The sequence below is a fragment of the Bos indicus genome, chromosome 23, assembly GCF_029378745.1.
Source record: "Bos indicus isolate NIAB-ARS_2022 breed Sahiwal x Tharparkar chromosome 23, NIAB-ARS_B.indTharparkar_mat_pri_1.0, whole genome shotgun sequence".
Lineage (NCBI taxonomy): Eukaryota > Metazoa > Chordata > Mammalia > Artiodactyla > Bovidae > Bos > Bos indicus.
The window spans coordinates 32,962,342-32,976,547 of record NC_091782.1 but is presented as its reverse complement, the minus strand read 5'-3'; the positions used below and the strand labels follow the sequence as shown (position 1 = coordinate 32,976,547).

Below are 14,206 nucleotides of genomic sequence, written 5' to 3'. Positions count from 1 at the left end.
AGGATTTTGTTTGTCTTTGAAGTCAACAGAATCTGAGTGTGTATTCTGTTTTGAATCAGAGAGCCCCCAACAGCATCCTCTTTGATGATTATATCAGTGCAGCTTCTTCTGCACAGGGTTTTACATTTCATATATTGGTAAATTTAAAACTTTTAGAAGAAGAATTTTTTATTGCTTGCATTTTCTTTCTCATGCAGTTAAATGTACTTGTTTCTTAGAAAACATAGTTTGAGAACATGGATCATATACTTTCTTTGCTCTTTTGTACCTTTCCTTTCTTTTTTTTTGTGGGGGGGGGGGAGATGTGTTAATTTTTTTGTGTAACATATTGGATGCAGAAAAATGTCTTTTAAAAAGATAAAAGTACTCCCCTCCAAATGACTGGAAATTCACCTCCCAGGTGATCAAGTTACCTGCTCCGTGTTTGGAATTGATACTGTGCTATAACTACTTCCTGGATATCGATTTGGTTTGAGCTTGTCTTTTTTTGTGTTCGCTTTTGACATTTGACAATGTCTTTTAACTTTTCAAAAGACAATTTTTTTTTCTCCTTAAAATTTAAATTTAGATTACAAATATAATCTTCAACTGACAGTTCATTGTCAGACTTTGAGGCTTTGGACCCTGGCTCCTGGATGAATTACTCAGAAAGGAGGAGAGAAGATGACTTGCTCAGAAGCAGGGCAGAGCCATGATCCTGCAGGAGCCTGCCCACAGCCAGCAGTAGCAGCGCACCTCGGTAGAATTCCTCGCAACACATTCGGCAGAGTACTTCTCAGCTGCCTGTTGAGCCCTTTCGACAAAAAAAGAACCCTGAATTTCCATTCACCTGGATCAAGACTGCAGAAAAGGTCCCAGAAAAGACCTCAAACAGTGAGGTTGAGTTTACTTTTCCTCTTTCAACAAGCCAGACTACTAAGAACTGTGGTGCTAGAGAAGACTCTTGAGAGTCCCTTGGACTGCAAGGAGATCAAATCAGTCTATCCTAAAGGAAATCAACCCTGAATTTTACTGGAAGCACTGATGCTGAAGCTGAAGCTCCAATACTTTAGCCACCTGACGCAAGCAGGCAACTCACTGGAAAAGACCCTGAGTCAGGGAAAGGTTGAGGGCAAGAGGAGAAGGGGAAAACAGAGGATGAGATGGTTGGATGGCATCGACTCAATTGGCATGAGTCTGGGTAAACTCCAGGAGTTGGTGATGGACAGGGAGGCCTCGCATGCTGCGGTTCATGGGGTCCCAAAGAATCGGACACAACTGAGCGACTGAACTGAACTGAACTGAAATGTGAATCCTAGAACTGGTCAGTGATTTGTATGTTTAATTAAAAACAGTTGGTTTATACTGGCTTCTTAGCTCGAATTCCCTATCTGTGCTGATCAAGATGTCCTCCTTACCTCCAAATGTGGGGAGGGTACCTTTCACATGAGAGATTTGTTCTCTGTTTTCCAGGGCATAGAGGACGGTCAGAGTTTCCTTCTTGCATCTGCTGCTTCTCAGGCAACTTCAACTCAAAATAATGCCATTGTGATATTTTAGGAGGTGGCCCACCCTGAGCCCCAGTACTAGCAAGACCTCTTTATTCATTTTAACCATTAGCACAGCAGTCCTTAAAGTGCGGTCCCTGATCTGCACAACCTGAGAATTAATTAGAAATGCAATTCCTGGCCCCTCCCTCCAGACTTCCTACTTGAGAAACTCTGGGAGTGTAGGTGGGTTGACTCCCAGGGATCTTGGATTTTAAAAGCCCTCCATCTTTTAAAAGACCACCATCAAGGTGGTCTTGATGCAGGTTGAAGTTTTAAGATCCACCATGTTGTGTCAGAAAATTACACTGAGGCAGAAATGTACCTTGTTGGTACATTTTGAATACCGGTATTCAAAGGAAACATGCTAATTGTATTTTTTAGTTATTGAACTTTCTGTTTTTGTATTTAGTAGAAGAAGTAATTAGAAAAAGAAGCAGTTAAAATTACTACAGTGCAACTATTCATCAGTTCAGTTCAGTCACTCAGTTATGTCTGACTGTGACCCCATGGACCCAGCACGCCAGCTATTCATTAAATCAGCCAAAAACTGACTCAGTGTGCAAATATTTTTCTCAGCACTTTGATGAGCTCTGAAGGCCATGTGGAAGAAGAATAAATTATAATCCATGTTACCTAAGGGAGCTAACATAATAAGTTTTCCTTCTTGAACAAAGGAAGTGCATTAAACAAGCAATGAATATTGTTATATACTCTGCTAGTTTTATGAATTAGATTCTAATTGCTTCAGGGCTTAAAAGGAGACAGATAACATAGATGGTAATTGAATCATGAAAAAAAATTCCAATAAAGAGTGTGTGATTCAGATAAATAAATACAAATAAATAAATACAAATTTATTTGGTAGATGAAATAGGATAAGGTACTTCAATTTAGGATAAATGGAAAGTATAGACATGAGAAGAGATCCAGGTAAAATTGTGGAAGAAAAATCATTGTGCAAGCCAAATGTTGTTTTAATGTGGGAATAGTGTTAAAATTTAAACTATTATCATTAACTTTATATCTATAAGGGAGGGGGGGCTTTGTATGGCTTTATGGACTTCTGTTGTATCCCCTGTAATTAATAAAATATTTGTGATGTGTAAGCACATTTGAATGTGTATAAAAATGTTATGTTTCCTAAGCTTTTATTTTAGACTCACAGAAGTTTAAGACTCTTTACCAAGTATACAAACCAGTGTTATAAAGCCTGAGACTTTAAATATTTCAAGCTTATAATATTTTAGAGGATCATAATGTACCAGTTCTCAGGACTTGTGCAATGACTATAGGTAGACAGGAGGAAATAAATGCAGTTTTTTGTCAGTGACATTTTATTTGAAGAAGGTCATCATATCAGTTCTAAGAGTAGACTAAAGCAACTTGGATGGATTAAATTAAATTAAATTAGTTATTATTAAGTTAAATAATTTATTAAATTATTAAAATAAATAAACTTCAAGTTTTAACAAGGCCTATTATTTGGGTATTCCTATTTCTTGATTAAGAAAATCTTTGCAATCAGACTCTTAAATGCGCCCTTTACATCTTTGTTCCTAAGTGTGTATATAAGGGGGTTCAACATGGGTGTGATGATTCCATAGAAAAGGGATACCATCTTTCCCCGATCCTTGGAGGCAGGGGATGGTGGTTGCAGGTACATATAGATAGCAGTGCCATAAAAAAGTGACACCACTATCAAATGGGAGCCACATGTTCCAAATGCCTTTCGCCGACCTTCCACTGATTGTATTTTCAACACTGCTTGGACAATAAAAGCATATGATATCAGAATGAGTGTCACAGGTATTAGAAGGAATAGCACACTGATAAAGAATAGTTCAGCTTCATTTGCTGTTGTGTCTACACATGACAACCTGAGCAGAGCAGGAACTTCACAGAAGAAGTGATCCACTTCATTGTGGCCACAGAGTGGCATCTGCAGGGTCAAGGTGGACTGCAATACTGAGTTGCTAAAGCCACTAACCCAGGACATAGCTGCCAGCTGGAGGCAGAGCCTTTGGTGCATGATGACGGAGTAGTGGAGAGGCCGACAAATAGCTGCAAACCTATCAAAGGACATGACAGCCAGGAGGAGACATTCAGTGGAACCCAAAGCCAGGAAAATGAAAAGTTGTGCCACACAGCCGCCATAACTAATCACCTTCCTGATGCTGCGTATGTTTACCAGCATTTGTGGAACTGTACTTGTGGTGTAGCAAAGGTCCAAGAGTGAGAGATTGGTAAGAAAAAAATACATGGGGGTATGGAGCTTGGAATCCAGACGGGACACAATAATTATTGCTAGATTGCCCAGGATGGTCAAGATATAGGAAATCAGGAACACCACAAAGAGTGGAAGCTCCAGCCGTGGTCGATCTGAGAAACCTAAGAGGATGAACTCTTGGGGGGGGACACTCTCATTGATCCTATTCATGTTAAATGGTCAGCTCTTGGTTCTCTGGAATATAAAAAGTAAGTTAACAAGCACATTTATTTACTGTCAGTTTTAAGCATTTTGCTAACAATTTGTATAAACTTACAGACTGATGATATAATGTGAAAATATATTGAGAAAAATATACATATTTATCTTTCTAAGTATTTCAAGAGTTTCTATTCTTATTTAAATATATTAGTAAAATAAATTTCAAAAAATTTAAAGTAACATGTTTCTATATTCATAGAATTTATTTTATATAAAATATCAAAATTTGATCTTTTGTTATTCTGTAAATTCATTGTTCTCACTTCTTTCTACCCTGGGTACCGTCTATTAGATATATATAGACACAGTTCCTGCCATTTGAAATCTTTCTGTGAGAGTGTGCTAAGTCACTTCAGTCATGTCCAACTCTTTGCGACCTTATGGATTGTAGCCCGCCAGGCTCCTCTGTCCTTGGGATTGTCCAGGCAAGAATACTGGAGTGGGTTCCCATGCCCTCCTCCAGGGGATCTTCCCAATCTAGGGCTCAAACCCACATCTCCTGCATCTCCTTTGGCAGGTGAACTCTTTATTTTATTTTATTTTATTTTTAAACTTTACATAATTGTATTAGTTTTGCCAAATATCAAAATGAATCCGCCACAGGTATACATGTGTTCCCCATCCTGAACCCTCCTCCCTCCTCCCTCCCCATACCATCCCTCTGGGTAGGCAGGTGAACTCTTTACCCCTAGTGCCATCTATTTTCTCCTAATGCCAATGAGATTCCCTGTGTAAAAACTGTGTAAATTACAACTAATTAAAATTGTGTAAATCTCACCCCCTCCAAAAAAAAAAAAAAAGAACATGTAGAAAGTATCTAATAATGGATACAACTGAGGACATTTTTTTTTTTTTATTTTAGAAGCTCAGAATTCATATAAGATTATTTAATGATACGGAACTGGACTTAGGCTCATAGGCTGCTGCTGCTAAGTTGTTTCAGTCATGTCCGACTCTGTGCGACCCCATAGACCGCAGCCCACCAGGCTCCCCCATCCCTGGGATTCTCCAGGCAAGAACACTGGAGTGGGTTGCCATTTCCTTCTCCAATGCATGAAAGTGAAACGTGAAAGGGAAATCGCTCAGTTGTGTCCGACTCTTCGCGACCCCATGGACTGCAGCCTACCAGGCTCCTCCATCCATGGGATTTTCTAGGCAAGAGTACTGGAGTAGCTTGCCATTGCCTTCTCCGAGGCTCATAGGCTACCTTGCCTAATTAGTTACATTACACTGGGAATGTTTCTTATCCTCTGATCTTCAAGTTCTCACTTGTGAAGGTAATCCTGCTTTTTTACCTTGTCTTGATATGAAACATATACACACATTGTTTAGTCTAGACCCTGGCCCTTAGAAACAGAGCAGTATGGATGAAAGAAGTTAGAGGGTTTCAAAGTCTCTGAGGTTGCTCAGAGAGAAGTTACTTATGGTTTATAAAACTATAAATTTTCTAAGGTTACCAATGAAAGATGACTCTGCCAGTTGAAAACTCACCTTCCTTTTTCCTCCTTAGCCCCTAAACTATCAACCCTCAAAGTAAGGATCCTAGTAACCACCTGCTGTGAAGTATAAATGTGATTTTTCAGTGAATATTGGCTGGCATAGTGCCTGGCACATAGAAACACCGTTATGTTAGTCAAAGTATGATAGTGATGTGGGAACTCTGAGACACTTTGCCCAGTCACTTCAGTCATGTCCGACTCTTTGCGATGCCATGGGCTGTAAGCCTGCCAGGCTCCTCTGTCCATAGAATTCTCCAGGCAACAATACCAGAGTGGGTTGCCATGCCCTCCTCCAGGGGATCTTCCCAACCCAGGGAACAAATCTGCATCTCCTGTGTCTCCTGCATTGCAGGCGGATTCTTTACCTCTGAGCCACACAGGAAGCCCTCCTGAGATGCTTAAAGCATCTCTGAATTTCCTAAAACTGCTGATATGTCAGTTCCACCTGCTAAACATGTATTCATCCTGAAGAAATCTTAACAGGATACTCTAAATTATTTTATTATTTTATCAATATCAGAATATAAATTTTTCATGATTATTCAGGTTCATTTGAATGTTAGCAACGTGTGTTTTAATTTTGTTCTTATTCTCGGACTACTAGTCCCCTAAAAATTGCCTTGCTCTCATTTGACAAAAACTTTGAGAAACATAGTCATAGATATAGACATAAAATGACATTCAAATATATCTCTAAATGAAAAAAAGTAGTTACTGAACATTTTTAAAATGATGATTCTATCAATTTTAAAAGTCGTATTTTATACATACATACATAAAGATACCAATACATAAATTAAAAATTACCTTGAAGAATACAGAAGAAAGTGTCACTCCTAAGAAATGGGGATGGTGGAGAGTAAGCAGAATTATTTATAAATTTACCTGTTTTTTGTTCTAATTTTTAAAAAGCAGATATTATTCTTTTAACATTAAAAAAAAATCCTCACTTAAAATTCCACAGGCAGAAGAATCTGGTGGGCTACAGTCCATGGGGCCACAAAAAGTTGGAAACAACTGAGGGACTGAGTGCACACACACACACACACACACACTAATTTACTTGCTGTATTTAACTCTCAGACCAGCATTGCTTTGGTTTAATACTTTGATCCCCATTAGGGTGCAGATCTTTGCAAGAAAATTAATTTTTTAAACTCTTCATGTTTTTAAAAAATTATGTCCGAATCTGCAAGGATTTTTTTCTAAGGGATGGATTGTGTGGGGGCATTTTGTATTTTCTTGGCAAAAAAAAAAAATGTTGCCAAGGAATGGAGGAATCAGGTAAAACAGGATAAATGGCATCAGTAGAGAGATTTCACACAATCCATACTTTCCTTGAGTTGCACAAGTGTTGAACAGATTCCCTCTAGTCCATGTAACTGGGGTGAATGACACTCCCCAGTCTACCCAGGACTGTTGAGTTGTCTCCTACTGTGCTTACAGTTTGGTAATAGAACCACTTTCATTCTCAGTATTCCTGTTTGGATAAGGTATAGTATCTCTCTAAATGAAATACTGAAGAGTGACACAGTTCTTATATTATTGCTCAGGAGGTATCTCATCATGGAGGACATTGCATGTATTTTCTCCTCTCACAGGGACAATGTCTTTTCCTGACTGATCCTAGATAGGATGTTACTTCCTGGAACTCAGTCAAGAAAGTCCTCTCTATGGAAGATTACAGAAGAGGGAATCAGTTAATTTATTTAATCAACTGACCCTCTCCCTCTGAGATTCGCTACATACAAACATGATAAACTGTTTCTGCATCAATATGATATATTAGTTCACATATCTTGTCATATGTAATATCCTCTCATGTTCTGTAATGAGGGCACAGTAAGGGGATAACATTTATCACTCCAGCAGAAAGCACTGGAGCAGAATAAGATATAAAGATGTTGGAGCCAGAAAGTAATGAGGAGAGAAAACAGGAGGTTTCAGAGCATTGAATTCTTGTATTCTGCTTTACTCTTTTTTTTTTTTTTGTACATTCACCTGTCTTTCAAGCACACAGTAACCTCAAATATTTATCCATTCTTGAAAGTATATCTTTAGACTAAGTAGTTGGGCTATCATTTTTGCATTTTAGAAGTTTTAAGTAATTTGATTCTGATTCATATCCCCAGTGTTAGGACTGAAGTGTTTATTAACAAAACAAAAGAACAAAAACCTAGGAAGTCCTTATCTGCTTCTCTGAAATTATATCAGACAGGCTCCTGAGTATTACCTGTGGACATCTCTCTGCTGCTGCTGCTGCTAAGTCGCTTCAGTCGTGTCCGACTCTGTGCGACCCCATAGACAGCAGCCCACCAGGCTCCCCTGTCCCTGGGATTCTCCAGGCAAGAACACTGGAGTGGGTTGCCATTTCCTTCTCCAATGCATGAAAGTGAAAAGTGAAAGTGAAGTCACTCAGTTGTGTCCGACTTTTCGCATCCCCCTGGACTGCAGCCTTCCAGGCTCCTCCATCCATGGTATTTTCCAGGCAAGAGTACTAATTGCTTGCAATTGTGGCTAATTCCTGAAAGGCCACTGAGAAGATTCCTCTGCTTTTGAGTAAACATACATTGCCAGAATCTCAAGATACTGTTTATCTCATTTTGAGTAGCATTCAAGAGGGCAGCAGAAGAAAACATTTGAATTATGAGAGATATCAAGGAGATTAGAAAGGGAATATAACTGGGTTAATACAGATGTTATTGGAAGTTGATAGAAGGAGAGAAGTTTAGAAAGCTGCTGATGAGATATTAATAAATTTTATCTGTGATGTATTAATCTTATATCTATCATCTCTCTACTGAATTCTCTTATCCCATATCTGACTTTGAACATTCAAAAAGGTAAAGTTCAACAGTCTTGGAAGCATCATTTTAAGCTACACTATGGAAGGAGCCTTGAGATGATAGAAGTAACAAGAATTTTAGTCCCCAAATAGCCAGTAAATCATTGTATAACTGAGCAAGTTATTAAATAGCTTTGGATATCAGTTTTACCTTCAGTAAGACTATGGGCATGATATTTTTCTTTTAGCACAAAAACTGTTTACTGTTACATTTTCTCAAATTATTTCATATCCCTATGAGGTAGGCTTCCAAATACCACATAGATACCATATTTTTGCAGGAGTAAAAAGATGAACATGCTAATGTTAGTCAAAGTATGATAGTGATGTGGGAACTCAAAGCACTTTGCCCAGTTACTTCAGTCCTGTCCGACTCTTTGCCACCAATGGACTGTAGCCCACCAGGCTCCTTTGTCCATGGGGATTCTCCAGGCAAGTATACTGGAGTGGGTTGCCATGCCCTCCTCCAGGGGATCTTCCCAACCCAGGACTCAAACCCAGGTCTCCCACACTATAGGTGGATTCTTTACTGTCTGAGCCACCAGAGAAGCCCAAAAGGATGAATGATAGGAGTAATTTTTCACACGGCTAATACATTGTAAGTTGGCTCATCAATATGAGGAAATTTGCCAAAAATTTTTTCCATTTTATTAAAGATTAAACTTTCAGGCAGAAACTGAATTTATATTTTTAGAGAAATTACTTTCCTCAGGTCCTGGAGCTAGTAAATAACAGACTAAAGATTAGAACCTAAAGCCGACCTGCTCTAAAGTTCTTATTTCCCATAGATTTTACGGATATGTTCAAAATATATTTGTATAAAAAATATTTGAACATATTTGTACATAATATATAATATAATTTGTATGTACATATGTAATTTATACTTAAAATATATAATGATATAAAATATAAACTATATCACATATAAAATATATACTTACACATAATATATAAAAAAGTTTTTAGAAGCTGAAGCTGGATAAAATCAGATTTTTCCTAACAGATAAGTTGTTGGTCTTTGCTGAGATCTGAAATATAAACAGTCCATGAAATGCATGCTTAGAATACTCAAATTTTAGTGTCATTTTATTTAGTAATTTTTTGAAATATATTCTACTTACCTCCATCTTAAACATTGGCGATAGATCAATTTTATGTCCACAAAGACTTGAGTTCGAAATAGGGCTAATTTAAAGTGCACAGATAAAATGTCATCTTCATATGCTATGTAGTTGTATAACTGATTTGATGAAATTCATTCAGCTTCTTTTAGTTACACTAAAAATGTAGCAAGTCATGATGTCTCCATTCAGAGTTAACTGGAAGATAAGAATGAAGTATTACAGCTGATCTGAATGGTGTTCTGGCATCACTTGTAATTAGTACACGAATTGCTATTTTGATTTTTTTTTCCAACTAGTTTTTCAAAATGGATGATCAATACTGGTATTTGCTTTGGTCTCTGGCAGAAATCTCAAACACTGAATTGCAAAAAGTCTTCCCTCATAGTTTATAGCAATTAACCACATACCCAGTGGGAAGAGAGAAGGAGGAGAGCTTTACGAAGAGACATTCCTCTTTCATCTTTGATTTGCTCAGCAAACCTTTTCTCCAGGGACTTAATCCTAAACTTTGTCTAACAAAATGACAGAGGGGACTAAAATATCTTTCAAAGACAGTTTGGACTTTCTGCTATTGAATTGGAATTCATTTTCCAGTCTAAAGTGACTTACTTATTTCTCTCAGGAAGAAATTTTTATTCTATATGTAAATTTGCTGAGAACCCATCTGAGTTTATGCTACCAAACCTTTGATTTGGGTATCAGAAAATAGACCTTAATTTATTTTATCTTAAGAAAATTGCTTAACTTGGTTTATAACACATTTTACGTAAAGCAGTTTTAAAGAATTTATGTAGAACCAATATATTCTATATTTTTTATAGAGTTTTAAAATTTCCAGGTTGAGTAACCAAGTTCTTCTTCAGCTCACGATTATATAGATTGTCTTGTAAGATTTAAATGTTTTATATTATAGTATTTATTCTGGCCAAAATATTATATTTTTATTTTAATTATTCAAGTTCTTTTCAATTTCTTTTCCAGGTGAGTAGATTTAGAAGACATATATTTATAATTCAGAAAAAAAGATTATGATTTTAACAAACATGGGGAAAACCCACAAATATCCCAATAGGAAAGCAATTATATGAATAGACAATTTGTTGTTGTTGTTCAGTCACCAAGTTGTGTCCAACTCTTTGCGATTTAGAATAGCAAATCCAAATAAACAAGACATATAAGAAAGTGTGGCCAAATTCTCAAATAGAGAAAGAGATATTAAAATGATGATGATAAAGCTCTTCATATTCACCAGACTGGAAGCAAAAGAAGAATTTAATTTTATTGCCAATGAGAATGAAGGAAAAGTGCTACTCACAGATTACTGGTGGAAATTCAAAGTGTCACAAGTTTTCCTGGGGAAAATATGGCAATGGTTTCTAAAAACTACATAAACTCTCAATCTAGTGCTGTTATTTGCAGGAATCATTCCCCTAAAAAGGACAAATGAACAATAATATTTAATGCAGAAATGTTTTAATAACCAATGACAAAGAAAAATATAGGGTCTTTTGATAAGAAATTTACTAGATAATATATTCACAGAATGGAAAGTGTTCATTCATCTGAAACAAGGAATTATAGCACTAACACGTCTTGGAGATGTTTTCTTGAGGTTTTGCTGAATGAGGAAATCAAAAATGCTGAAACAAATACATTACATGGTTCTACTTTTATAAAACAATAACTTAAGACACTGAAATATGATTTTATTATGTTTTGTGTGTCTGCATGAGATTACATGAGAAAATATCTAGTTTTTTTTTTTTAAGAATAATAAGAATGACTAATTCTTAATTAATATTATTATGTAATTAACAGTAGCTTGAATAATCTGGAAAGGGGCAGAAGGTAATATCTAGAGGAAGATGGGGCATGAAGTAAAGCTAGAAAAGAAACAAATTGAGACTTTGTGTATATTTAAAAGTTTTTAAAATTAATGACACTGGTTACTTCTCTACACAAGAGTAGGAGTAAGGTTGAGGATAGTTAGGGGACAAATTGAACTAGGGTATGAATTGTACTTATAGTTTTTTGTGTGTGTTTTTTTTTTAACAGATTGCATGAATCACAAGATGGAATCAAGATTGCTGGGAGAAACATCAACAACCTCAGATATGCAGATGGTATCACTTTAATGGCAGAAAGGAAAGACAGAATGGCAGAAATTAAAGAGCCTCTTGATGAAGGTGAAAGAGGAGAATGAAAAAGCTGGCTTAAAACTCAACATTCAAAAAACTAAATTCTTGGCATCTGGTTCTATCACTTCATGACAAATAGAAGGGGAAAATGTGGAAACAGTGTCAGATTTCATTTTATTGGGCTCCAAAATCACTGCAGACAGTGACCGCAGCCATGAAATTAAAAGATGTTTGCTCCTTGGAAGAGTAACTATGACAAACCTAGATACTGTATTAAAAAGTAGAGACATCACTTCACTAACAAAGGTCCATATAGTCAAAGCTACGGTTTCTTCAGTAGTCATGTATGGATGTGACAGTTGGACTATAAAGAAGGCTGAGCACCGAAGAATTAATGATTTTGAACTGTGGTGCTGGAGAAGACTCTTGAGAGTTCCTTGGACAGCAAGAAGATCTAACCAGTCAATCTTAAAGGAAATCAACCCTGAATACTCATTGGAAGCACTGGTGCTGAAGCTGAAGCTCCAATACTTTGGCCACCTGATGCAAAGAGCTGACTTATTGGAAAAGACCCTGATGCTGGGAAAGTTTGAGGGCAAGAGGAGAAGATGGTTGGATGAGAGGATGAGATGGCTGGATGGTTGGATGGCATCACTGACTCAATGGACATGATTTTGAGTAAATTCCTTGAGATAGTGAAGGACAGAGAAGCCTGGCATGCTGTAGTTCATGGAGTTGCAAAGAGTCAGACATGACTTACTGACTGAACAACAACAAAAATAATGCTAAAATAATAAAGGCTTAGTTAAAATATTCTTCTTGGAAAATTCTCTTATTCCTCATTGTTATATTTGGCTATACTTCAGGTAGCTTACAGTGAACAATGTGAGATTTGTGATCTCTGAAGAAGATTTAGCTTCAGGACCAGGAACCAGGCTTGATCACTCAAGAACTTTTGTGCAGCAGAGTTTTATTAAACTGAAAAACTTACAGAGAAAGCTTCTGACATAGACATCAGACAGTGGACGGAGGGTGCCCCACTTGCTAATCTTATCAAGGACTTATATATTTTTATCAGACCCATTCCCACAACATAAATCTTAAAATTAACAAGATTAGAACTAACAGTAGAAAGGTCTCACCAGACCCACTCCCACAACATTTAAATGATAAGATTAGTTAGAAGGTTCTCAAGAAGGAGAAACATGTCCTCAAGCAGGATACATTGTTGTTATATAATCATTGGTACTCAGTTTAAGGAAAAGCATATCTTTGAGAAAGACGAATTGTTTTGTTGCGCAATCACCAGCTCTGTCCTTTCCTCCTTGAGAATTTCAGATCCCTCTCTCCTCCTCTGGGACCCTGGACTTCTCTTATCAACCTACCTAGGAATTGACTCTCACTTCCATTTCGGACAATACAACACAAGTACTTTTGAAGGCTTCATCCTGGTGGGCTCCTCTGATTGTCCCCACCTAGAGCTGATCCTCTTTGTGGTTGTCCTCACTTTTTATCTGCTGACTCTTCTTGGCAACATGACCATCATCTTGCTTTCAGTTGTGGATTCCCGGCTGCACACACCGGTGTATTTCTTTCTGGCCAACCTCTCATTCCTAGATGTGTGCTTCACCACAGGTTCCATCCCTCAGATGCTCTACAACCTTCAGGGTGCAGATAAGACCATCAGCTATCTGGGCTGTGCCATCCAGCTGTACTTCGTCCTGGCTCTGGGAGGGGTGGAGTGTGTTCTCCTGGCTGTCATGGCATACGACCGCTACGCTGCAGTCTGCAAACCCCTGCACTACACTGTTATCATGCACCCGCGTCTCTGTGGGCAGCTGGCTTCAGTGGCATGGTTGAGTGGCTTTGGCAATTCTCTCATAATGGCACCCTAGATGTTGATGCTACCTCGCTGTGGGCACCGGCGGGTGGACCACTTTCTCTGTGAGATGCCAGCACTAATTGGCATGGCCTGTGTAGATACCATGACCCTTGAGGCACTGGCATTTGCCTTGGCAATCTTTATCATCCTGGCACCACTCATCCTCATCCTCGTCTCTTATGGTTATATTGCACGAGCTGTGCTAAGGATCAAGTCAGCTGCCGGGCGAAAGAAAGCCTTCAACACCTGTAGCTCCCACCTCATTGTTGTCTCTCTCTTCTATGGTACTATTATATACATGTACCTCCAGCCAGCAAACACTTATTCCCAGGACCAGGGCAAGTTCCTTACTCTTTTCTGCACAATAGTCACTCCCAGTGTTAACCCCCTAATCTATACACTGAGAAACAAAGATGTTAAAGAGGCCATGAAGAAGGTACTAGGGAAGGGAGAGGCAGAAGTAGAGTAAAAAGTCATCAAATCTGGGGACTGTCTTTTGATCCACCTTCTATATACACTGTCAGACCTAGCAAATAAAGGAGTGTTCTGACATTACAGACTGAGAAGGGACTTAATGAGATGCGGGAATTCAATGGTTTGGCTAGGTTGAGAAAGTGCAAATTCCTTAGCTGACCATCACTTGTATTTCTCTCAAGTCCTTCTAAGTCAAGGATTCATCACTAGGAGGTCTCCAATAC

The 14,206-nt window shown here is 37.9% G+C and overlaps 2 protein-coding genes across 2 annotated transcripts; one reads left to right on the top strand and one right to left on the bottom strand.

The window, feature by feature from the left end:
- Window positions 1-3,021: 3,021 nt before the first annotated feature.
- Window positions 3,022-4,008, bottom strand: LOC109576620 (olfactory receptor 2B2-like). Its single transcript, XM_019985280.2, has one exon. It carries the CDS (start codon window positions 3,964-3,966, stop codon window positions 3,022-3,024), a length of 945 nt encoding a protein of 314 aa, XP_019840839.2. The 5' UTR covers window positions 3,967-4,008.
- Window positions 4,009-12,831: 8,823 nt separating this feature from the next.
- Window positions 12,832-13,977, top strand: LOC109576729 (putative olfactory receptor 2W6). Its single transcript, XM_019985367.2, is given in 1 exon segment — window positions 12,832-13,977. A coding segment is annotated over 1 exon segment (1,146 nt).
- Window positions 13,978-14,206: the final 229 nt, after the last annotated feature.